Source organism: Protopterus annectens, chromosome 2.part1 (assembly GCF_019279795.1).
Source record: "Protopterus annectens isolate FY-2018-M chromosome 2.part1, PAN1.0, whole genome shotgun sequence".
Taxonomy (NCBI): domain Eukaryota; kingdom Metazoa; phylum Chordata; order Ceratodontiformes; family Protopteridae; genus Protopterus; species Protopterus annectens.
In genome coordinates, this window is record NC_056729.1 from 1,920,463,252 (window position 1) to 1,920,490,367 (window position 27,116).

The 27,116-nt window shown below is 36.1% G+C and overlaps 1 protein-coding gene across 1 annotated transcript in view; it reads left to right on the forward strand.

The window, feature by feature from the left end:
• LOC122795068 overlaps window positions 1–27,116 on the forward strand; it is a 471,006-nt gene that overhangs the window by 313,387 nt on the left and 130,503 nt on the right. The window contains exon 6 of the mRNA XM_044063643.1: window positions 20,585–20,854. Within this exon, the coding sequence (XP_043919578.1) occupies window positions 20,585–20,854 (270 nt within the window). The remainder of the gene's footprint in view (window positions 1–20,584; window positions 20,855–27,116) is intronic.

Consider the following 27,116-nt stretch of genomic DNA (forward strand, 5'->3'; position numbering starts at 1 on the left):
AGTAACAAAGTATGTATTGCTCTGCTAAAATGAAATGTCATTTTGTACTTTTGTAACTATTGTAATTTACACATGTTGGAGCTTTTCTCCCTGGGCCTCTACTGAAAATAGATTCTCTTAGACCCAATTGGGTTTCTGGTAAACAAATGACAAATAAATAAATAAATCATATTATAAGAATAAAGTTAGATATGTTATAGAGTTTTAAAGTAATTGACATTATTAATGATTCATTATAGCCGAGTATGCCTCCAGGAGTTTCTGTTGTTAACTCCCACTGGCACCTTTAGGTGTCCAATATTGCTTATTCATATTTGCATTAATAATTCCAAAACACTGCTACATACACAGTATCAGAAGATTTCATCTTAAAGCACACATGGTGGCAAACACAACGGTATTGATATTTGACCTGTGTCTAATGTGGGTAAAGAAATATTAAATATTATTTTTATAATGTTTATTTGTATTATAATAACTTTCATACTTCTCTAAATATCTCAACACTCAGGTAACACAGGCAGAACTGCATATCCTCTTATGAAAGCTCGCACTTTGAAGAAAATCCAGCTGTCAGTATGCAACTATCTTGAACAACTACTGAGATATCAGAAGTTTTTATACAAAATTATAATATTAATATTCACTGCCTTTATTTTGGATTATAGAATCCAGTTTAAAGCATCAAACTTAACTCACATTAAGATGAATTTATCCTGAATAGTTTGCTATTTACAGTTTTCTAGTAACACTTATAGTTCCATAGATATGAATATTTATTTGAACTGTAAGGTGATAACTTCATTTTGTTAAATGCTCAAGACACACTCACTGGGAGTTAACAGGACACACTCAAAAGAGCTGTACTGGAGATAATGATTAAAGAAACATTGGCCCATATTAAATTCATATGTTTATATAAGCAATATAGTGGAAGCAGGTCACCATTTACTTTTAAGAATGGTAATGATATTTCCATGCTATACCTACTTCTCATACATTAAAACTGAAAACTAAAGACACAATACCATGCTATACCTTAATTTAAGACACTGTATATTTTTAAATGTTTTTCAATGTGTAATTCTGAAAATATTTTGGAACGTGTATAAAACGCATTGCTTTTTATGTGGGCTAAATCAAAAGGAAATTAGAATTAATAATGTTTGAGCACCATTCTGATTAACAGAGAAGAGCTGAAACCAATACACTTTTTAAACGTGTAGCAGAAAAAGGTTATGAACACAGGTTTGTGTTTATAGTAACTCAAAGGTTTATATGATTGAGGTGAGGATGTTACTTGATATATAGAACTAGTGAATTTAAATGAATAACTACTTTTTTTTGAGATGCACAGACAGGTTTAATACAACTGCAGGTATTAAAGAAGTACTTAAATGTAGACATAGTATATCGTAAAAAAAATGTGTGAAAATCAGAATCATCTTCCTTTGAATTTTTGGCCTGCTTAGTAATTGTGTTAAGTATATTTTTAATAAAATAATTCCATGCCTAAAGTTTTATCATAATCTTCATCCCTCTTTTTCCCATTTTCCACAGGGGGTCATAATGTCATGCCACCTGTCACCATCTCTCATGATTCAGTGTTACTTTCTTATCTTCTTTGACAGCTATGCCTGACTGTTGCAGGTCTACTCCCACACAATTCATCTGACTCTTTGCTAGACACCCTCATTTCATCTTACCTTCTTCCACTCTGTCTCAAATTTTCTTCACCAGATTGCCTTCTGATTTCCTGCACATGTACCTGAACCACCATAACCTGTTCTCCTTGACCTTCTCTACAATTGGAGCTACTTGGATTTCTATTCTAACATCCTCATTTCTTCATTTCACTCATAGTGTTCTTCCTACTATCCCTCTCAAACAATGCATCTTATTCACCTTTAATAGCCTCAGCTGCTGTGTCTTCACTGCCTAGGTGTCTTCACTAATCATACCAATGTTTTGTGTGGCTTACTTTTCAGCTGTTTTAGTATTCTTTTGTCATCTACCACTCCTACCACTGTATTCCATTTCACTACAACCCCTCTGATTCAAGCTTTGACCTCCTCATTCAGACTTCCATTTTTCTAAATCATCCCTCCCATGTACCTGAAGCTGTTATGGTGTTCTGGTATTTTCCATTATGTCTCATTTCTCGGTCTGATTTCATCCATTTGCTGCCATTACTACTGTCTTATTATTATTTTATTTATTTTTTATTTAAATTTGTTTGACCGGGAGTGTCTGACTGGACGTAGGTCCATTTTCAATGGAGGCCCAGGGAGAAAAGCTCCACAGTAAAATAAACAGACAGTAGTTACATTGGATTACATAGTGATTAACAATTTAACATAGCAATTACTTACAGCATATTTACAGATGAAGAACATAGTACATCAGTAGACAACTAGAATCTTTATCTGTGAAGTACATAACAGACATTAACAAATGTTACAATGAGAAGTTCCTGCTGTATAATAAGTGCTAGGCTTATGAGCATCTGAGCTTGCTATAATCAAGGTAGTTAGTGGAGTGGAAAGAAAGGTAGTGGTTAGATGGGGTGGTGATATTAGAGTGGGAGTTGCAAGGGCATAGCCAGCATGTTTTTAGGTGCGCTTTTAATAAAGTTTTGAAGTGGGTGCATGATGGTATGGAGGTAATTGTGGGTGGGAGTGAGTTCCATAATTTGGCTATGGTGCAAGAGAATAGTGCTTCACCAGCAGAGTTATTGGCTTTAGTGATCTGCAAGTGATTTTTGTTGCTGGATCTTAGTGGTCTGGTGGTGCGATAGGGTTGGAGTAGATTCTGGAGGGATGGGACATTTAGTGGATGGTTTACTAGTTTGTGGGTGAGTGAGAGTTGATACCATTGAAGGAGGTGAGGGAGCTCAAGCCAGCCCAGTTCAGCAAGTGAGAGACAGTGGTGACTATGGTAGGATGCCCCTGTGGCGAATTTGACGATTTTGTTGTAGCAGGTCTCTAGTTTGTTTAGATCACATTGCCCTAGATTGGTATATATTGGAGAGGCATAAAGTAGGGTGGAGATAAAGTGGGAATTTACTATTGAAATCTTTGCTGCTTTGGTGAGAAATTGCTTCATTAGTACCACCCACGTGCCTTCAATTCTGCATTCCATTCCCTTAACCTTTACTGAAGTTCTTGTTCAGAATTTGCCTGTCTGTAATATAACATTGTTACCACACCAAACTACTAAAAAGGCAAACAAAAAACCCACCAGCGCACCAGGAACTAAACTCAAAACAAAATGTAAAACATGAAGCTCATGGTTTATTTAATTAAGCTTTTCATTCAGCTAGATAGCCAAACTTCATCAGACAAAAACAAAAAGACCAAACACAGCTTAAATAGCACTGATTAATCATGTGCTTAAAATCATTATTAGATCCAATTAATCTACAAATTTGATTACCTAAAAAATTTGTGTTCAATATAAGAAACTGATCCTCAAACGTTTAAGAACAACACTAAGCATATACAATGGCCCATCCCAAGTAAATAAACAACATAAATACTGAAAACATTTAAAAATCTATATTACCTAATGACACTCAAATAAAAACCTAAACACTAATAAAAAATAATAAAATATATATATATACATCCTTCTTTCTCAAGCAGTACAATTAAACATGAATACATCCTAATGTATCAAACTTCTCAATTTCAAAATACATGCCATAGATACCTTTTCATTTAAACCTGGAGTTCTATATGAATGGAGTTTCAACTGCCTAATCAGCTCTTGATGCTCCAAACGTAATTGATAAGGGCCACCTTTAATATCCCTTCACAAGACAGGAATTATTCTGAGCAAAATGCACGTCCTCAATGTAACAATGTGGACGTGCGTAATAGGAGACAAATGATTCCAATGACGAGTGGAGTGTCTAACAACGTTAATGATAAACACAGAGATGAGGGGCATTTGGAAAGTAACAACAATGGGTTTACTTTGTTGGCAGGAGGGGAAATGGAACAGCTGAATAATGAAGGTAGAGGAGGGCAAGCCCCTTTTACCAACAAGGGGCAGAACCACCAGAAGTACTAAAATATGAGAGGGAAGAGCAGCAGCAACAAGAGGGAGAACAACCGAACAAGGGACTAGATGGTAACTGTTTGAAGGTCCTGTTCAATAGAGCGGTGACTTTAAAATGTATAATTATTCTAAGTATGGGGTTCCTGTGGAGCTTTGTGAACTGTTTTCTAAAGGTTTGACTTTTGTCCCGTCTCAACACTTCAATTTATCTAAAACCCTCATAGACTTGAAACTATTTTTACGTAAACTCAATTTAACTTTATTATTAGGTAGTAATGAGACAGTGAACAATGTTATGAGGGTATCTAGTATGTTTAACCCTCCGACCCATCCTATACTGTCTGTGTTTGAATTTCTGTGTGAGGCTGAAATAAGAAGCTTATGGTCAGAGCGTGCTAATGTGGTTGACCTCAATATATCAGAGGTTGATCTTAAGGCTTTGAATGCCATCAAATTGCTACCGTTATGTTTATTAAAACGGGATAAGGGAGGGTGGTTGGTTTAAATGGATTTAGATCTTTATAACAAAAAAATGAGAAATGTGCTGGAGGGTGAGACTTATCTGCCATCTAGTCTCAATGAATTGAATGTTGCTTACAAATGTATCAATGGTTATTTGAATGATTTGTTTTTGGAAGGAACAATAGATTTAAATACTTTAAATTATTTATTAGTGATTCCACCTAAAATCCCTTCTTTATTCGGCTTGCCTAAGCTTCATAAGAGTATTGTAGACCCCCACCCCCCAATGAGAATCCTGGCTAATGCCAGGTCATCTATAACTTATGCTAGTGCAAAGCTAGTCAACAATATTCTAAAAAAGTATGTAAACAGGGAGAATCAAATTTGTAAAGATTTGTGGGCATTTATGGCTGCCATTAACCATTTTCCTTTTCTGGAAACCATTACGTTTTTAACTATTGATGTCACCAACTTGTACTTCTCAATACCTCACAGTATTGGAATTGAATGGGTGGTAGAAAGAATGTTACATCATGGGTCTGAGAGTAATGAAGTGAGACTGGTCCAGGAACTTTTGGACATCATATTAACTAATAATTTTATGATGTTCGGCAATGAGATATACTTACAATAGGTGGGTATGGCTATGGGTTCCCCATGCAGAGCAAGTTTTTCTAATCTAGTGATGGCCCGGTGGGAAGACCAGTATGTATTCAATGTGCCGGAGACCCTAGCCAAGGTAAAGTTCTATACTAGGATCTTGGACGATATCTTCATTATGTTTGATGGAGATATGACAGAGGTGAATGATTTCGTAAATCAGATGAATATCAGTACTACTTTTTTGAAATTCACATATAAAGTGGCTGTTGTTGTTGTGTCTTTCAGCTTTTCCCGGTTAGGGGTCGCCACAGCGAAACTCTGGTCCGCTAATGATTGGCAGTAGATTTTTACATGCCGAGTTGCCAGCTCTGACGCACAACCTTCAACGAAGGTACACCCATTCACGCATGTCTCCACACAGAAGACGCTTTAGCTGAGACTCAAACAGGACAATGTCTTACTGTGAGATGACAATGCTACTGCAGCACCACCACTGCAGTATAAAGTGGCTGTTGATAAAATAGCTTATTTAGATGTGGAATTATCTAAGGATTTTGTTGGCAGGCAATATGTAGCTAGAATCCACCATAAGGAAACTTATTCCAATACGATGTTGCACTATATGAGTGCTCATCCATATCAGCAGAAAAAAAGTGTTGTAACGGGCCAATTGGTTCATGCTGCTCATATGGTGACAGATGAGGATATATTTCTTGAGGAATGTGAGGTATCGAGAGGTATGTTCTATAGAAGAGGATACACAGAAAGATTGTTGGGTGACATCATTGAAGAAGTTCAACATAAAAGAAAAGTAGGAACATATAAACCAATCTTACCTAGACAGGCTCATGTTTATGGGGGAGGGGACATGATTAGTGATGTAGTGGTTGACCTTGACATTTATTCGAGTACAAAGACTTGAATAGAAGTTGAGACACGTAGATTTACTATCCTTTAGTTTAGAAGCAGATATAATAAAATCGATCTTGCAAAGGAATTGGAGCTTGTTTACCTATAAAATGGATTTAACAGATAAGTTAGGTGACACACCTACAGTTATTTATAAAAAAGGAAAAAAATTAAAAAGCATAATGGAAACAAGTAGGACAATATTACATTGTACAGAAGGGACCTTCAAGTGTGAGGCTTGTAGCTTTTGTAGGAAAATAGCTTCTGGAATCACGTTTTCCATCAATAGTAAGGTGTACAGGGTCAAGCGGACGTATAACTGTTTTTCCAAATCTGTCGTCTGTTTTGCCACCTGTCAGTTTTGTACCACATTTTATGTAGGCAAGACTGACAGGAAGTTGAACGACAGAATCAATGAGCATGTGTACAACATTAGGAAAATGAAGATAGAAAATGTCCTAGATAAGCATTGTAATGAGCACCCCTCTTACTCTTTTGTTTTTAGGGTTTTAGACCAAATTGTTCCTGATGTTAAAGTTGACCCTTATCAATTACATTTGGAGCATCAAGAGCTGATCTTGCAGTTGAAACTACATTCATATAGAACTCCAGGTTTAAATGAAAAGGTATCTATAGCATGTATTTTGAAATTGAGAAGTTTGATATGTTAGGATGTGTTCATGTTTAATAGTACTGTTTGAGAAAGAAGGATGTGGTTATGTTTATTTATACTATGTCGTTTCTTTTTTTAGGTCCAGTGTTTGCTATGGAAAATGAGAAATTTATTTTTTAACCTTTTTAACCTGTCCTTTTTTAATGTATTTTGTAACAATATATATATATATATATATATATATATATATATATATATATATATATATATATATATATATATATTTATTAGTGTTTAGGTTTTTATTTGAGTGTCATTAGGTAATATAGATTTTTAAATGTTTTCAGTATTTATGTTGTTTATTTACTTAGGATGGGCCATTGTATATGTTTAGTGTTGTTCTTAAATGTTTGAGGATCAGTTTCTTATATTGAACACACATTTTTTAGGTAATCAAATTTGTAGATTAATTGGATCTAATAATGATTTAGAGCACATGATTAATCAGTGCTATTTAAGGTGAGTTTGGTCTTTTTGTTTTTTGTCTGATGAAGTTTGGCTATCTAGCTGAACGAAATGCTTAATTAAATAAACTGTGAGCTTCACGTTTTACATTTTGTTTTGAGTTTTTTCCTGGTGCGCTGGTGGTTTTTTTGTTTGCCTTTGTAATATAACATTGTCTGCAGAGACCAACTTTGCTGATCTGTCCCTTTCATCCTTTATTCTAATGAAGTCCATCACCAGTAGGAACAGCAGCAGGTTAAGAGATGAACCCTGATGCACACCCACTCCCAATGGGAACCCATTTGTGAGTTCAAATCTTGCTCTTATTTGTGGAAATGGGCACCCATTTGTGAGTTCAAATATTGCCCTTACTTGTGGAATTGGGTCCCGGTACATAACCTGCACTAATTCTACCAGTGTTTCAGCAACTTCAAACCATTGCAGGACTGCTCAAATCAGCTTTCTTGAGACATTTTCATATGTATTCTCCAAATTTAGGAATGTCCATTTGGACCCTTTCCTCCTCTCTAACTTCTTCTCAGCTATTGGCCTTGCTGAAAACATTGAACCTGTTGTCCTGTATCCTGATTTAAATCCAAACTGATTGTCTGCCATCTTAACTTCTACTAGCCTGATTTTTTCATTTATCAGTCTCCTTCTACAGAACTTTCTTGCAGTATGACAAGAGTTTGATAGATTTACTCTGCCTATAGGCGTGAATGTTCCTTTTGTTTTTGTACACTGGATTAGTATGCTTATTTTTTAGTCATTTGGGGTATACTTTTCTTTCCATACTGCTAAGAGAATCTTCAGGAGCCATTTCTCTCCTAGCTCATCAAACATCTACACTATATTTTCCCTGACCTCCACTAAGCCTGCTGCTTTCCCCTGACTTCATTTTCCTTAGTGCTGTCCTTACTTCATCTAGTGTGAGCTCATTTTCTTCTTTCATTATAGGCTGTGTCTGGTGCAGTGCAGCTTCTGTGGAGTTTTCTTCATTCAGAAGTTAATATATGTACTCCTTCCATCTGCCTTTGATGTCTTCTAGATTGAATCCAAAAAACAAAGTAATAGGACACTGCTGAGATTGATCCAGTAAAAAACACTATTTATTGATGTAAGCGCTTTCGGGATAGCCCTTCATCAGGCATAATTTTAATACATTAAAAACAACCATATTTAAAATACATGTCATCCAATCATTTACTTACAAACACCCGCCTATTTTGTAGGGCGGGTTTAATAGGTAAAACATCATTAAGGCCCGGGGGTCTATGTGCTCTCAGGTCTACTATCCATTTGGATTCTGCCAATGCTGTTCTATGCTTGATATCACCCCCCCTGTCATTAACCCTAACATTAACTATGCATCTAAATTTAAAACTGTGCGTGGGGAACAAGCTAATGTGTCTATAGAGTGCATTGCTTTCTTCACAGTTCCTAATATTACTGAGGTGTTGTAAGATCCTGACTTTTAACATATTGTTAGTCATTCCGATGTAAAAACATGCACATTCTTCACAATTAGCCATATAGACCAGATTCTTCATCCTACATGTGGCCTTCCCCTTAAAATAAAAAATTTTTTTCATATCTGGATGTTTAAAATCTATGTCACCCCTGATATATGTGCAGGCCTTACAATTACCACAAGGATGAGTACCTGCTGTCAGATTTAGCTCCAATCTCTTATCCAAGTGTACCTCCTTACATAGTAGGTCTTTCAAATTCTTATTTCTTCTATAGTTGAAACTAGGACATTCACCTACTATGTCCTTCAGTCCGATGTCACTGGTTAATATATTCCAATTTCTCTGTACTATCTGGCAAATGTCCTTAATATTACTACCATATGTAAATAATAAACTAACTTTTCTTCCTTTTTTATCATTATTATTGGTCACAGTGACTTCATCTTCACCCACATTGGTCCTATGCAGCCATGGCTTATATCTTGTTTCTCTGAATTGTTTATTATTGCTCACTATATTATTAATCAATGGTTTCCCATAACCCCTTACAGAGAGATGCTGTTCCAGTTTATGCAACTCTTCATCGCAATGTGCATCCTCAGAACATACCCTAGAAATCCTACCTACCTGGCTCTTTATGATATTAGGAAAAATATGTCTGGGATGCATGCTGTCGAAGGACAACAGTGTATTTTGCCAGCAATCCTTTCTGTAGAGTTTAGATGTAAACCCCATGTCAGTCTGTTCTACATAAACATCCAAAAAATCAATTTTCTCATATGATGTTTTAGCACTAAAGCTCAAAAATGTGGTGGTTGTATGTAGGAAAGCTAAAAAGCTTTCAAAAGTAGATAAATCCCCGTCCCACAAAATAAACACATCATCTACAAACCTAACATATAGAACTAAATATTTGTGCCATTCCTGATTGTTCAAAATCTCTTTGGTCTCCCATTTCGATAGCACTATATTTGCATACGAATTAGCACAGGGGGTGCCCATGGCTACCCCCTGTGCTTGTCTGTATAGTGAATCTGGTCCCATAAAAACATTGTTATGTAGGACCAAAGAGAGTAGTCTTTCCACGACCTCTCTCATATGTATTGTGGCTCCAAGTTCTGTAATAACCTCTCCCACAGCTTTAATGCCATATTCATGTTCAATAACCGTGAACAGGCTATTGACATCCAAAGTGGCCATTAACAATTTCTTACCCTCATGTTTCTCAACCTTGGCTAACTTTTCCAAAAAATGTCCAGTATCCTTCAAAATATTGTTAATTTTGCTTAAATAGGGTTTCAGGGCGAACTCTAGCCAGATCGAGACATTCTCAGTGACCCACCCTCTGCCAGAAACAATAGGTCTGAGTGGTGGATCACTTAATGACTTATGAATTTTCGGTAAGGCCTTGAAAATAGGTGTAGTTGGTTTATCAATTCTCAAAAACCCATATGTTTCATTGGTTATCTTCATTTCATCTAGTAATGTGGCTAATGAGCTATGCACCCTATCTATAATCATTTTAACTTGTAAAGGATTAATCCGTTCATATGCCGCATCAAGAGACAATGTTTCCATTAACTTTCTGTCATACCATTCTGTATCTAATACCACTATGGCCCCTCCTTTATCTGCTGTTTTAATTGTTATTTCCTTGTTATTCATCAGGCTCTGAAGTGCCATTTTTTGTGTTATAGTTAAATTATAATACTTACTGCTATTCTTACTTTCAAAGTATTTAAAGAGGTCCTTTTCACACCCATTCATAAATAAATTAAGAGAGGGAGTGAAATTAGGAACAAAATCATTAGGTTTTCTAGGTTCCACCCTATCTCCTGCTTGATTATCAAACATCAATTTAAGTACTACACCTCTACAGAACAACAGTAAGTCAAAAATTACATCACTGTATGCACATTCCTTACTTGGTACAAATGTTAGCCCCTTATTAAGAACTTGTAGTTCTTCTGTACTCAACAGAAACTTTGATAAATTATATACAGTACCATCAGGGGCACCAACAGTCATTGCAGGGTTTTCCTGCGTTTGTCCATGTTTCTGTCCTCGCTCCACGATCTTTTCCCAGCACCCTTCTTTTTTTCTGGTGCTGGGAGAGTTCCCAAAAAATACAGCGCTCCTTGATTGATCTTGGGACGAGCCCCTAAGTCTTGATTATGTCCTGTGTTAATATCCGGCTCCACAACTGTGTTGCTTGCTGCCGGAATATGAAAGGATGTGGATGTGGTACTTATTCGGCAGGGAGAAAGCAACTCTCTTTCAACATGCGATGTTTCACCCTCCCGAGTGAGCTCCGTAGATTGGGTGAGAATATCCATTGAACTTACTGAAGCCAGAGCGCTGGGATGTTGTTCAGTCAACTGTGGCCTCTCTCCTTCCCCTTGCGCTCCCAGAGAGTGAACCCTCTCTCGTAAAGCACCTGAGGCAACTTCACCCTCATGACCAGGGAAGCGGGTAATGATAGAGACCTCTTTCTGACTTCTGTGTCGTGTGGACTGCTCCGTCGATCTCCCCTGCGTTTCTTCTCTACGCGTCACATCTTCCTGCGTCATGGATGGCCTTTGATGACGTTTCGCCTGTTCTGCTGTACGCTCGTTGAATTTCGGCCAAACGAAGATGTTGCCATTAACGAAATCGGAATAATCCCTTTTAATCTTACTAAGCTTAGTATCACGAAGCTTGTCAGCTTCTTTAGCCAAAGCTAAAGAGAAATTGGAATATATTAACCAGTGATATTGGACTGAAGGACATAGTAGGTGAATGTCCTAGTTTCAACTATAGAAGAAATAAGAATTTGAAAGACCTACTATGTAAGGAGGTACACTTGGATAAGAGATTGGAGCTAAATCTGACAGCAGGTACTCATCCTTGTGGTAATTGTAAGGCCTGCACATATATCAGGGGTGACATAGATTTTAAACATCCAGATATGAAAAAAAAAAATTTATTTTAAGGGGAAGGCCACATGTAGGACGAAGAATCTGGTCTATATGGCTAATTGTGAAGAATGTGCATGTTTTTACATCGGAATGACTAACAATATGTTAAAAGTCAGGATCTTACAACACCTCAGTAATATTAGGAACTGTGAAGAAAGCAATGCACTCTATAGACACATTAGCTTGTTCCCCATGCACAGTTTTAAATTTAGATGCATAGTTAATGTTAGGGTTAATGACAGGGGGGGTGATATCAAGCATAGAACAGCATTGGCAGAATCCAAATGGATAGTAGACCTGAGAGCACATAGACCCCCGGGCCTTAATGATGTTTTACCTATTAAACCCGCCCTACAAAATAGGCGGGTGTTTGTAAGTAAATGATTGGATGACATGTATTTTAAATATGGTTGTTTTTAATGTATTAAAATTATGTCTGATGAAGGGCTATCCCGAAAGCGCTTACATCAATAAATAGTGTTTTTTACTGGATTAATCTCAGCAGTGTCCTATTACTTTGTTTCTTTGGATTTATCTGGTTGGTGCTTGGACATTGACACAACGCTCCTTCTTTGTTTGGTGATTTACTTAGTTTTGTTGAGAACGTTGTGTCAGCTGAGAATATTGAAAGAAAACTCTCTAACATGACTCCGGGTGAGATACTCTATGGCAACCAAGGAAAAGAGACTGTAAAACAAGGTAACCCGCTCCTTAATTTGGGCTTCATTGTTCAGAAGGAAGGCTTACCAGGGAACACCGTTCCTGTAGCGGTTGACAGAACCTTTGAAGACTTGCTGAGAGAATGGAGTTTTAAAGTTGGAAGAATGCAGCGCTTGCAATGGCAAGCTTTTCATCTGGAAGCCTGTATCAGTTATGGAATAGTCCCCAGAGGAATGAGGATATTGTGCATGCCGGCTCAGGGAGATAGATACCCTGAGCTTTTGGCAAAATGGCAAGCACTTAATTTAAACACCAGTATGGATTATATGAAGTTGCTGATACAGTTTTTTGCTTCGGAGCTTGACACATTGAAGCAAGAAGTATCAGCATTACATAATAGACTAGTATCGGATTTCCCAGATGCTAGGTACAAAGTTAGACTTAATACAGTCCAACAGACTTTGGCTAAAGAAGCTGACAAGCTTCGTGATACTAAGCTTAGTAAGATTAAAAGGGATTATTCCGATTTCGTTAATGGCAACATCTTCGTTTGGCCGAAATTCAACGAGCGTACAGCAGAACAGGCGAAACGTCATCAAAGGCCGTCCATGACGCAGGAAGATGTGACGCGTAGAGAAGAAACGCAGGGGAGATCGACGGAGCAGTCCACATGACACAGAAGTCAGAAAGAGGTCTCTATCATTACCCGCTTCCCTGGTCATGAGGGGGAAGTTGCCTCAGGTGCTTTACGAGAGAGGGTTCACTCTCTGGGAGCGCAAGGGGAAGGAGAGAGGCCACAGTTGACTGAACAACATCCCAGCGCTCTGGCTTCAGTAAGTTCAATGGATATTCTCACCCAATCTACGGAGCTCACTCAGGAGGGTGAAACATCGCATGTTGAAAGAGAGTTGCTTTCTCCCTGTCCAACAAGTACCATATCCACATCCATTCACATTTCAGCAGCCAGCAACACAGTTGTGGAGCCGGATATTAATACAGAACATAATCAAGACTTAGGGGCTCGTCCTAAGATTAACCAAGGAGCGTTGCATTTTTTGGGAACTCTCCCAGCACCAGTAAGAAAGAAGGGAGCTGGGAAAAGGTCGTTGAGCGAGGACAGAAATGTGGACAAACGCAGGAAAACCTTGCAATGACTGATGGTACCCCTGATGGTATTGTATATAATTTATCAAAGTTTTTGTTAAGTACAGAAGAACTACAAGTTCTTAATAAGGGGCTAACATTTGTGCCAAGTAAGGAATGTGTATATAGCGATGTAATTTTTGATTTACTGTTATTCTGTAGAGGTGTAGTACTTAAATTGATGTTTGATAATCAAGTAGGAGGTAGGATGGAACCAAGAAAACCCAGTGATTTTGTTCCTAATCTTACACCCTCTCTTAATTTATTTATGAATGGGTGTGAAAAGGACCTCTTTAAATACTTTGAAAGTAAGAATAGCAGTAAGTATTATAATTTAACTATAACACAAAAAATGGCACTTCAGAGCCTGATGAATAACAAGGAAATAACAATTAAAACAGCAGATAAAGGAGGGGCCATAGTGGTATTAGATACAGAATGGTATGACAGAAAGTTAATGAAAACATTGTCTCTTGATGCAGCATATGAACGGATTAATCCTTTACAAGTTAAAATGATTATAGATAGGGTGCATAGCTCATTAGCCACATTACTAGATGAAATGAAGATAACCAATGAAACATATGGGTTTTTGAGAATTGATAAACCAACTACACCTATTTTCAAGGCCTTACCGAAAATTCATAAGTCATTAAGTGATCCACCACTCAGGCCTATTGTTTCTGGCAGAGGGTGGGTCACTGAGAATGTCTCGATCTGGCTAGAGTTCGCCCTGAAACCCTATTTAAGCAAAATTAACAATATTTTGAAGGATACTGGACATTTTTTGGAAAAGTTAGCCAAGGTTGAGAAACATGAGGGTAAGAAATTGTTAATGTCCACTTTGGATGTCAATAGCCTGTTCACGGTTATTGAACATGAATATGGCATTAAAGCTGTGGGAGAGGTTATTACAGAACTTGGAGCCACAATACATATGAGAGAGGTCGTGGAAAGACTACTCTCTTTGGTCCTACATAACAATGTTTTTATGGGACCAGATTCACTATACAGACAAGCACAGGGGGTAGCCATGGGCACCCCCTGTGCTAATTCATATGCAAATATAGTGCTATCGAAATGGGAGACCAAAGAGATTTTGAACAATCAGGAATGGCACAAATATTTAGTTCTATATGTTAGGTTTGTAGATGATGTGTTTATTTTGTGGGACGGGGATTTATCTACTTTTGAAAGCTTTTTAGCTTTCCTACATACAACCACCACATTTTTGAGCTTTAGTGCTAAAACATCATATGAGAAAATTGATTTTTTGGATGTTTATGTAGAACAGACTGACATGGGGTTTACATCTAAACTCTACAGAAAGGATTGCTGGCAAAATACACTGTTGTCCTTCGACAGCATGCATCCCAGACATATTTTTCCTAATATCATAAAGAGCCAGGTAGGTAGGATTTCTAGGGTATGTTCTGAGGATGCACATTGCGATGAAGAGTTGCATAAACTAGAACAGCATCTCTCTGTAAGGGGTTATGGGAAACCATTGATTAATAATATAGTGAGCAATAATAAACAATTCAGAGAAACAAGATATAAGCCATGGATGCATAGGACCAATGTGGGTGAAGATGAAGTCACTGTGACCAATAATAATGATAAAAAAGGAAGAAAAGTTAGTTTATTATTTACATATGGTAGTAATATTAAGGACATTTGCCAGATAGTACAGAGAAATTGGAATATATTAACCAGTGATATTGGACTGAAGGATATAGTAGGTGAATGTCCTAGTTTCAACTATAGAAGAAATAAGAATTTGAAAGACCTACTATGTAAGGAGGTACACTTGGATAAGAGATTGGAGCTAAATCTGACAGCAGGTACTCATCCTTGTGGTAATTGTAAGGCCTGCACATATATCAGGGGTGACATAGATTTTAAACATCCAGATATGAAAAAAATGTTTTATTTTAAGGGGAAGGCCACATGTAGGACGAAGAATCTGGTCTATATGGCTAATTGTGAAGAATGTGCATGTTTTTACATCGGAATGACTAACAATATGTTAAAAGTCAGGATCTTACAACACCTCAGTAATATTAGGAACTGTGAAGAAAGCAATGCACTCTATAGACACATTAGCTTGTTCCCCACGCACAGTTTTAAATTTAGATGCATAGTTAATGTTAGGGTTAATGACAGGGGGGGTGATATCAAGCATAGAACAGCATTGGCAGAATCCAAATGGATAGTAGACCTGAGAGCACATAGACCCCCGGGCCTTAATGATGTTTTACCTATTAAACCCGCCCTACAAAATAGGCAGGTGTTTGTAAGTAAATGATTGGATGACATGTATTTTAAATATGGTTGTTTTTAATGTATTAAAATTATGTCTGATGAAGGGCTATCCCGAAAGCGCTTACATCAATAAATAGTGTTTTTTACTGGATCAATCTCAGCAGTGTCCTATTACTTTGTTTTTTGGATTTTTCTAATTGGTGCTTGGACTTTGACACAACGTTCCTTCTTTGTTTGGTGATGTCTTCTAGATTGGTGAGCAGGGGATTGTTGGCATCTTTTATGGAGGGTGTCTGATGACAATTTTCTTTATCTTTGTCTCTTTGCTGTGCAAGATTATAGAGTTTCTCTCTGCCTCTGATGTATTGTTCTTGACTATTGCAACTGCTCTGTTAGCGTCTTTGTTAGTCAACCAGTGTTTCTTCTTTGCACTTTATTATTATGACTTCCTGGAATTTATACCTTATTTTGATACCTAGCTTGGCTACATATCTGCTCTATATTCCCCACACTTTCTGTTTTGAGGCACTTCTTCATCTCCACCTGTTTTCTCTTCTTGCTGAAGTGCTAGACCTCTGAATATTTACTTGAACTATTGTGCTTTCTCATAAGTCAACTTCCAGGTGTTCAGCCTAGTCTGTGTTCACCTTAGAGCCTTCTCTGACTAATGCTTGCAGCTGTTGTGACAGCCAGCAGATTATTATTGGGCTGACTGTTTCATTGGGGACAACTTTTGAATCATTAATTCTACCCCAATGCCCTTTCCTTACATGGAGATAGTCTGCTTGAGACGTATGTTGACAACTATTGAATGTGATATTATTACTCTCGCTTGCTGAACCATGTGTTTTTCACAAACCAGCCAGTTGCCAGGCAGAAGTCTAGAATAGCCCCTCCTTCTTTAGTCCTGTTGCCCCACCCATGTGGACCTAGACAGTCCTTATATCCTTTTCTGTCTGTATACTGTTGTGCTGTATGATGACAACATTTAGCCTCAGCTTCAAGCTGCCATTTTGACTTGATCACATGATACGATGTGGCCTCTATGAAAAGTGAATAGCATATGGTAGAAATTTTTTCTTTAAAAGCACAACACATGTTTGCACAATGAATGCATAGATTTCTCATTTTTACTGAAATGGAGAAATTTCAGTATACGAAGGAAATTACCTCTGCTCATGTGGTGATCAAAAACTTGGCAGTAGTGCATTAAAGGATCATCATTCAGGAATGCCTTCTATTTTAACTATCCCATTTAAAGACCTTAGCAAGAGATTCACCTAATGTAAAGCACCTTTGTGTGATAGTCATCAACGAGCTTCCAGTAGTTTGGGTGTATCATTGAGGCTCTAGCAACAAATTACAGGATGAAAGCCTTTGGCCTGTGGTCATAGGCAAATGACTGTCACTTTTTGGATCATTACTACACATTAAAATGAGGTTAAAAAGCTTTTATGCATTTTAAAGTTCCATTAAAAATTACAAAAAAAATAGGTTATATCCATAGGACCAGTTATTATTAAGACTGATTTGAAAAAAATTATTTAGCAGGTAGGATCCTGTAAAAGCAGTATGGATATTGCAACTTCCCCAAGTATGACGCCTGTGGAGTTGTTGTCCTTCAAAGTTTTTGCAGAAGATGCTGATAGGGGTTAAAACTCTTCTCATGTGTAGCTTTTGAGGTAGTTAAATTTAAAAAATCACCAAAAGACCTGAAGTAGGTTAAAGGTTCTTCTTCTTCTTCTTCTTCTTCTTCTTCTTCTTCTCTTAGAAAGATGAGTGCTGTGCATGAAGTGATTAAAAGCAGCAAGTTGGCTTATTTTTATGGTTAGGTAAATGGGTGTGTTGGTGGGAGGGTATCTGTCATGGGTGTAACAATGGTGATGTGTCATAGCCAGTGGGTAGATAGCTTACAATAATCTCTACCCATAAGTCTACTGTATTGTTATAATAGGTTGATTTACTTATTTATTTATTTATTTATGTTATTTCTTACTGCGGTGGTGGTGCTGCGGTAGCATTGTCGCCTCACAGTAAGACATTGTCCTATGGTCCTGTTCGATTCTCAGCTAGAGCGTCTTCTGTGTGGAGACATGCATGAATGGGCATACCTTCATTGAAGGTTGTGCATCAGGGCTGGCAATTCGGCATGTAAAAATCTACTACCAATCATTAGCGGACTGGAGTTCCGCTGTGGCGACCCTTAACCGGGAAAAGCCAAAAACACAACAACAACAACATTTTTTTTTATTTCTTAAATAAAATTTTTAGTTATACATTTAATTCTGCATAATTCAAAATTGCCGTAATGTTGTTTTTTCTAGAGAAAATTGTCTGACCAAACCAAGCAGTGTAACCTTATTAGTATACTTAAAAACCATCATTCTCTTTCTTCAAATGTTTTCATTGACTAATGTCGCAAACTATAGTTTTCGTCTTGTATATGGTGAGTGTGCTGGTTTGTTTTTATTCAGTTTTCAATAACTCACCTAGGAGGGTAGTCATTAGTTTAGAATATATAATATATAATTACTTTAAATTATTGAGACTGGGTGGATGTGGAGTTTTTTAGTTGTGGTAATGCTTTTACTAAAAAACTTAGAGATATAGATAATAGGTGAGAGGTGAATTTTTTGGAGAAAACTGTCAAAGGAACTCGGGTACTGGGAGCAAATGACTAGAGAGGGAAAAATGATAGAATGGGAAGACGCCAAGAGTTTATTTGGGATGCAGGTTAGAGATTGTCTTTCCTATGAAGGATTGATATCAAATTATAAGCAAAGAGAAAGAAATGGCGAGGGGGTGGGATGAAAGACCAGCACTGGTAGAGGTTTTAGTAGAAAGTAGAACAGAAGTTGCCATTAAAAAGGAATAATTAGTAGAGCATATAAAATATTGCATGAAAACTATAAGAATTAATCAGAGGAGATTAAAAAGGCTTAGGAAGAGAGATTGGAGTAATTCACAAAGAAACAATAGGAGAATATATGTATGCCTCCCAAATAAGCAACCCAGTCTAGAAGATTTAGGACTTTTGCTTGGAAATGGTTATATAGATATTTTTAAAACCCAAGTAGACTCCGTAGAATTTTTCCTCAGCTAAACAGCAAGTGTTGAAGGTGTGAATTGGAAGAAAGAGTTTATTGGAAACATGTTTTCTGGGAGTAAAGTGAGTTGGCAGAGTTTAAGGATTCGCTGTGGGATGCACTGCAGGAGATGCTAGGTGGGCAGATTTGTGAGATGAGGGAGATGATTTTTCTGAGCTATGATACAGGAGCAGAATTGCCTAGACATGGTAAAGCATTGCTGTGTTCAATTATGGTGGCTGACAAAAAAACAATTACTAGAAAATGGAAATCAACATCTAAACCAACTATGCTAGAACTAGTGATTATAGTACCAGAGATAAATCAACCGGAATTGAGATGTATAGAAAAAAATAGGAGCAAACTACATAGGAAAATGGGAATTGTGGGAGCAATACATACAGGGGAGGAATTAGGTTTAAGAGAAGACAGGACTTAAATGAGCTATGTAATGTTTGTCTGAAAATTATTGGGTAGATTATAAGTGATGTATAATGTTTGCAGCTGGGAGTGTGTGTGTCAGTATGGTTTGTGATCTAATATGCTTGCAAATAGGATTGTGTCAGTGTGGTTTGTTTTCACTTATATAAATATATGATTGCTTATGTCATAAGTGATGGCTTAATAAAGATGTTTCTTATTTAAAAAAGGGCAGAAATTGAATAATGTATGTAATGTTGCTTAGGTTATATGATATATAGCAATATATGTGAAGTTTAATGTTTGTAAATGTGAACTTGTTAATAAAGTTTGATTACTTTTAAATAAATGTCAATTTGTCTGTCACAAGTGATGATTCAATAAAGGTGTTTAAAAAAAATACGTGTTTGGTAAGGTAAAGAAAAACCTTTCAGCTTCTTCGAATCTGCACAAGAAAGTTGGTTAAAAGTCAGGAGGGATTATAGGAGTGATAGATGGGCTGAAAGGATTCTTATTGTGATTTGCTTTGTGAATGCTTCTTTTTTTAAATAAGCAAAACTTAGAATGAGGATTATTTCAAAGGTTCACCTAAGTATTACTTATTTAAAAAAAGAAGCATACAAATATATATATTTATATATATATATATATATATATATATATATATATATATATATATAAATATATATATATATATATATATATATATATATAAATATACACACACACACACACACACACACACACACACACACAGGTTTGCAATTCAAAACACAAATTCATTGACTTATCTAGTCATTCCTAGGAGTGCATCAAAATAAAATATCTTGTAATAAATAAAGTAAGAAAGGGAATTATTTTAAAAGAATGTAGTAGTCATTTCACAAAAGTTTTATGGAAAATAAAGGAATTTTGAGGGGAAAGGCAGTCCCCTCTATGCAATCTATTTTTCCCCTTTAACATACACATTAGAGGGTTACTTATCTGCCTCTAGAAATGCCAGTAAATGCATTGCTATCATATAGTGTATAAAAAGTCTGATGAAACTAGGCATCACAAAATATGCAGGATGATACTTTTGTGCTAAGTTTACTGTTATTTTACATGATCTGTATTATAATATACCATTGTTATAAATTTATTTTGTTATAATCTATCGGCTTGTCCTTTGATATGAGAAATCATTATGTTTCCTTTCCCTGACATCTGGGCCATCACTAAAATTGTCTTCAGAGCAATCTGCTTACAAAAATGAACACATAAATAAAAATTAAATAAACTGTTTTTTTATATTGTATTTTTTCAAATGTTTTCCAGATACAGAATGTCATGTGGATTTTTACATTATCGAAGCAAGTTTTCTTTAAGAAAATATCTAAGATGCCAACTGCTGATATTAAATTATATTTTCCTGCTGTCTTTTCCTAGGGCTACAGAGATGTAAAAGCTTTAATATGACAGTAACATCTATGGATAATGGTGATGTACTAGTAACATGGCCGAGGGTTGGCTGTGTTGACAGTTACTTTCTACAGATTTCTGCCCATGGTAGTTATAGTACATTACAACAACAAAATACATATGGAAATTCAGCAGTATTTTATGGACTGCAACTTTGCTCTGCCTATAATCTAACTATCCAGACTGTGTTCCAAGGTGAAAACTGCCTTCCTCTGACACAGCAATTTACACATTCTGGTAAGTTTATTCCTTGGTTCCTTAAATTGATTTGATTTTTGTTAACCATGTTGGTGCATTTAATTATTATGACAAGAAAATTAAATAAAAGTGGTTGGAATCACCAAATATAATACAGAATTTGATGAGCATGTCCACCTTAGGACAATGGTCATAGGCATCAGGACCACACTGCAAGCATTACGTTCCCATACTACTAAGTACCTTTTATATCAAATAACAGGCAACACACATGTTCAGTGTTTAAAATCTCTGCCTAACAGTTTCAGGGTTCAGGGTTTGGTTCTGCTCGAGTTCTTTTCTGTGTGGAGTATGCATGTTCTCCCTGTATATATTTGCATTTTTCTTTGTATTCCAATATTTCCAACCTCCAAAAACAGGTAGGGTGAATGGATATACTAATATGTTCATAAATCTTCCAATTTCTTTGTTACTGTGGACAGTCATTGCTGAAAAACGCCATTGATGTTCAGCTAATTTAGACAGTAACAACTGAATAAATTAAGGTAAAATAATGTACTGTGCAGCTGTCCATCTTCAGATATTTGCTGAAGTGCTGTCACTTGTATGTACTCATAAATGTGCTTGGTTGCTCATTCAAAATATAAGGTTAAACGTCTAGAATTGTGAATAAAGTGCTACTTATTCTTTTTCTAAGTCTTCAATGATTACACATTTATAGTATTTGTTGTTTTCATCCAATTTTAAAGGAAGTTTCCTGGATGCTTTTTTTTTTTTGGTGTTTTGAGCCTAAGGACACTTCTAACAGTGTTCATCATTCTTCTTATTGTAAAAAGCTCAGGTCTTAAGTTTTATTTTTCCATTTAGATGCTATAAAAATCACTTAATTCCTTCTAAATAATTTCTCATTCCTGTATTCGAAATTCTGTAGGTTTGAACATATGATGTTCGAACTTACAGAATTTTGACTACGTGATATAGACCCTATTCCAGCAGCCATTTTTGTTGTGATACCACCTTAGTTAGTTTCTAGTTTCATCATTGATGTTACTGTCAGCACCAGAAACATGTGCCAGTGGAGGCAGAGCCTAGATGGCCAGCTAAACACAGCACTTTTTCTGAGCTGTATAAAATTAATATAACTGCCTTGTCTTCCCTAAGGCTTCTGGAAGCTGTTGGTCCATTCTGCTATGTTGCACCCTACAGGGAGTGTAGGGAACAATATTGGAGATGCTTCCTTAGCTTCAAACTTCCTAAGTAAAGATAAAAACAATCAGATGCTGCATTTAAGTAAGTTAGATTCTTTTATTTATATAAAAATTGCTGTTTCAATGTTTAGAAATTGGAAAATAGTTTAATATGATTACTAATTTAAATTAAAGCTGACAGAAGAGAGTATAAGCCTGGATCAGTCTAGACCTAGAAACATAAATATACACACAATTTAAAGTATGTAGTAGTGTTTCCTGATTCTGTAATACTTGAAGACAGCAAACTGTACAAGCTTTTGAGAACATTTTGTTATAACTGTACCCAAAACTTCAGTGCTAAGGAAGTTCTATTAGACTGAAGACAAGTACATATTATTTGTAATGCAGAATCTGGTTAACAGCTTTTTCATATTGCTCCTTAAAACTAGAGAGTCTATGGGTGTCATCTAATAACATTTTTGACTAGAAGGTGTTATAGTTTTGCTAATTGTAGACATTAAGGCAGTTTCATACAAAAAAGGTGTTGTAGCTCTGATAATTATAGACAGTAAGGCAGTTACATGCAAAAAAACCCCAAAAAACAACAAAAAAAACCTGCTTCATTACTATGGGGACAAGAACATCTGTGAGATAGTCCTGGATGCCACTCTCAAACATTACTTCTCAGAATGTTTGCTGACAGCCCTTAGGGTGAAAAAGCACACAGTTAAGTATGAGTATGATACTGTAGGTAGTTGCACTAAGATGGTGGCCTCAGGTCCAGTCCAGTCAGAAGATTTTAGCTATATAGAAGCTTCTATAACTGTAAGAATCTTGGGGCTGCTGCAGTGGTGCAACGGTTAGTGTTGCCACCACACAGCAAGAGGTTCTCTGGTTCGATTCTCAGGTGGGGTGTCTTCTGTGCGGAGTCTGCATGTCCTCCCTGTGGTCATGTGGGTTTCCTCCAGGTGCTCCGGTTTCCTCCCAAAGACATGCAGTAGGTCGATTGGACACTCTAAATTGGCCCTGTGTGTGTGTGTGTGTGTGTGTGTGTGTGTGTGTGTGTGTGTGTGTGTGTGTGTGTGTGTGTTTGAGTGTGTGCCTTCTGTGGAAGGTTGGACACCAAGCTGGCAACTTGACACCATAAAACTGCACTGCCAATCATAAGTGGACAGATGATATGCTGTGGTGACCCCTAACTGGGAAAAGCCAGAAGAAGAAGATAACTGTAAGAATCTTGAGCAAGAAAAACTTCTAAGAATCATCTACCTTTTATGAGGTAAATAAAAGGTGTAAACAGCTAGATTTAACATAGATTAAAATGCATGAGTTGACCGCTGGTGGTAAATGTAAAAACTGCAAGCATTCCCTATTATATGTAAAATATCTAAAGTAGTTAAATTCCAACTGAGATTGTTTAGAAAACAAGAACAAGTTGAGAAGACCTTGCAGAAGTAAAATAAGTAATAAATAGATGCAAGATGAATGGTTAGAATATAACACATAATAAATGATCTGCATCTGAACAGAAGATGAAATAGACTGTAATGTAATGAAGTTTGTTTAATAATATAGGAAATGTAATAATCATCACTAACCTGTACTTAACAATGCTTGAAGCTATATGACTCTGCATTATTACCATTGTAAGAATGGCCTACATGAAGTTTTATTTTTGCAGTGTTGGTGAACAGCCAGCATTAAGCATATTTTAATGTAGTCACCTCACTTTCCCTTTATTGATTTGGTCATTCACTGCTTCTTGTTACAAATAATATAGATAACAATGAATTCTGACTTTTTATCCTATAAAAGTAAAAGCAGTCCAACAGTATCTATTCATCTTAAAGTGTACTTTAATATATTTCACTGAGGTAACTGTGAAGCCCCTTAATGTTAACCTAAGAGAAATATTTGGGAGCTTTTACTTTTACATCCAGCTTTTACTTGATTAGAACAATACAGATGAACAAAAGATTGAAGTGTTGATGAATAACTATGCTCAAGCATTCAGAAATGTTACAGCCCAAGAATTAATCACTTTAAATTTGAATGGCATCTAAAAATATCTTAGTACAACTCTCAAGAAATGAACAACACTAAATTAAATAAAAAATTAAATAAAAAAACTTAAATCTAACAAAGCTCCCAGCATAGATGGCATCATAGCAGAGATTTATAATCTTTTTCCAGATTCAATTATATCTTTACTTCACAAGACTCTGATTGAAGTACAAACTAAAAATGTGGTCCTTCCCTCTTGAAGATACTCCTTGATTACCCCTATTGCCCCTATTACCCCTATTCTTAAATATGACAAAGATTCACAGCTATGTAAATCATATAGACCAATTTCCTTATTAAATAATGACTACAAGATCATTATGTCTATATTTGTGAAAAAAATAAAGGTTCCACTTTCACATTTAGTTCATAATGACCAAACTGGGTTTATTCATGAAAGGCACACTCATGATAATATCAAAAGAATATTAATGTTAATAGAATTCTTACAGAAAGAAAATGAAGAAGCCTTGTTGGTGAGTCTAGACATAGAAAAAGCATATGACTATGTAAACTGGGATTTTTTTGTTTGAAACACTAAAAGCATTTTAGTTTCCAGTATCTTTCATCTCCATGATAAAGGCTATTTATAAAGATAAAATGCCCCATATATCAGATTAAGCCACTTAATTTCAAAGTACATCCCCATAACCAAAGGCACCAAAAAAAGGTTGCCATTTATCCCCAATATTATTTGCCCTTGTCATAAAAATATTAGCATCATCAATAAGAAATAATCAAGAAATGAAAGGCATTAATAATTATAATCAATGTAATAGTAAAATAGCGCTTTTTGCGGATGATATTCTGCTTACCTTACCTAAGTCAAAGCAAAAACTATTAGAACTAGACATGATAATAAATAACTTTCAAAACATTTCAGGCCTCCACTTTAATAAGCAAAAATGTAAACATATTATTTTTAATGCAAAGGGGAATCTCATCTAGTTAACCAAAAATTATTGGAGAACAAGTTAATATTCTAAACTACTTAGGGATAACCTTATACAAAAACTTGGATAAAACAAGAGAAACAAATTATAACAGCATAATATCTCAGGTAAATACATACATAAGTAGCTACAACAAAATGTCATTCAAGGTCAGACTGCAACTGTTAAAATGACTCTCCTTCCAAAAATGTTATACATTGTTCTAGCTCTAGACACCAGGGGTGTAGCTAGGATTTTCAAATTTGTACTCACAGGTCTCAAACTGCTACCCCCCCTCCCCAGCCAAGCTACGGCCATTCTTGTAATTCACGGTTCACTCTTTTAGTGTCAGTGAAGAGGCATTCGCTGTAATGCCTCTTCAGTAATATAATATAGATTCACTCAAACTCGGTTCCTTGAATTGAAAATGAACCTGAAAAATGCAGCATGGTAGTTGAGGTAGAGGATTCATGCTTTTGTTTTCTGTAACTAAGGTACAGGTTTTGAGCTTGAGTAAATTACTAATGATCTGCTACCCCTAACTAGGGTGTTTCATTCACACGCACACCCCTACCTACCTCTTAGTGCAAGAAATATGGACAAAGCCTAAAATAAACAGGGACAGATATTAAATAATGCTCTTGTGGGCTTAGAAAGTTGCTAGAATAACAGGATTTGTGCTAGTATGAGAAAGTTGGTAGAATAACAGGATTTGTGCTAGTATGAATTTTTCTAATGGACATGAAGTCTGAAACTCAAATGTCTGTTATTATTTAGCAACTTCAGCCTCAAAAATGAGGAATAGAAAATATATGGGGCAAAAGTCTGGACATTCTGCAAAATTTGGACAGTTGAGAGGTATGCTACCTATCTACTTACCACACACACACACACACACACACACACACACACACACACACACACACACACACACACAACAAATACCTCTCAACCTCTTAGAGCAACAAACCCATAAATAAAACTGAGGTAAAGACACAAACATAAGGACATTTTTTTTAAATATTGCTCTTATAAACTTAGAAAGATAATAGAATAGTAGCAGGTCTTGCATTAGTATGAATTTTCTGAAAGGTATGAAATCTGAAACTCAAATGTCTGCCATTACTTTCTAACTTCAGTCTTTAATGATTTGCCACTAATTTGCAGAAAACTGCAATTTTATGAAAAACTGACCAAAAATGTGATGCAAAAATATAAAATTGCCAGACAATACAGCTGGGAACCTGTCAAAGAAGGGACACCATTTTAATATTAGTACTGTTAACTTGAGCAGCTGACAAAATTAGAGAATCTACATGCATTTCTGAAATAAAAGTAATGTATAACTCTGATCATTACGGTTATTTATAATTGTAAACCCTCCACGTTTTCTTCCAAAATTGCTATTTTGCAGAGGGATTATTAGGGGGAGAGCAACATTTTGAGCTAAAATTGGGGACACTTGAGAGGTTTGGATATTACTAATTCTATAAAGCGATTTATTTGCACGTACCTCTCAACCTCTTAATGCAGGAAATCTGGACAAGGCCAAATATATAGGAAGAACATACAAACAGTACTAAAATTGATCTTGTATAAACTTAAGACAGTTGATAGAATAACAGGTCTTGCTTTGGCATGCATTTTTCTGAAGATTATGATGCCTGAAACTTAACGTCTTGTCATTATTTAGTGATTTCATTCCTAAATGATTTGCCAGAAAAGTTGTATTTTGCATTTTACAGCACAAACACCAATAAATATCTGCTAAACAAAGCAATGCAGTCTCACAATGAAACTAGACCTAGCATTAAAACTTCTCTGCCCTTGAAACTCACATTCATTGAAACAGCACTGAAACCCGCATTCAAAGAAAATACATTTTGCCAGAGGCAGATAAAGATTAACTTTGGGCTATTTTTAAATCATAGGCCCCTTGCACATGAAACATCACGTGTTCTTTGATACACCTTCCTGATTGTATTAAAATATATTCCTTGCACAATACAGTACAGTTGTTAGAGGACATTTTAAATTTATTGTTTTGAACATTTTTCCAGTAAACAATGAAACAAAATGCATGCACCAATAATGACAAAACAACCCAATTCAGAA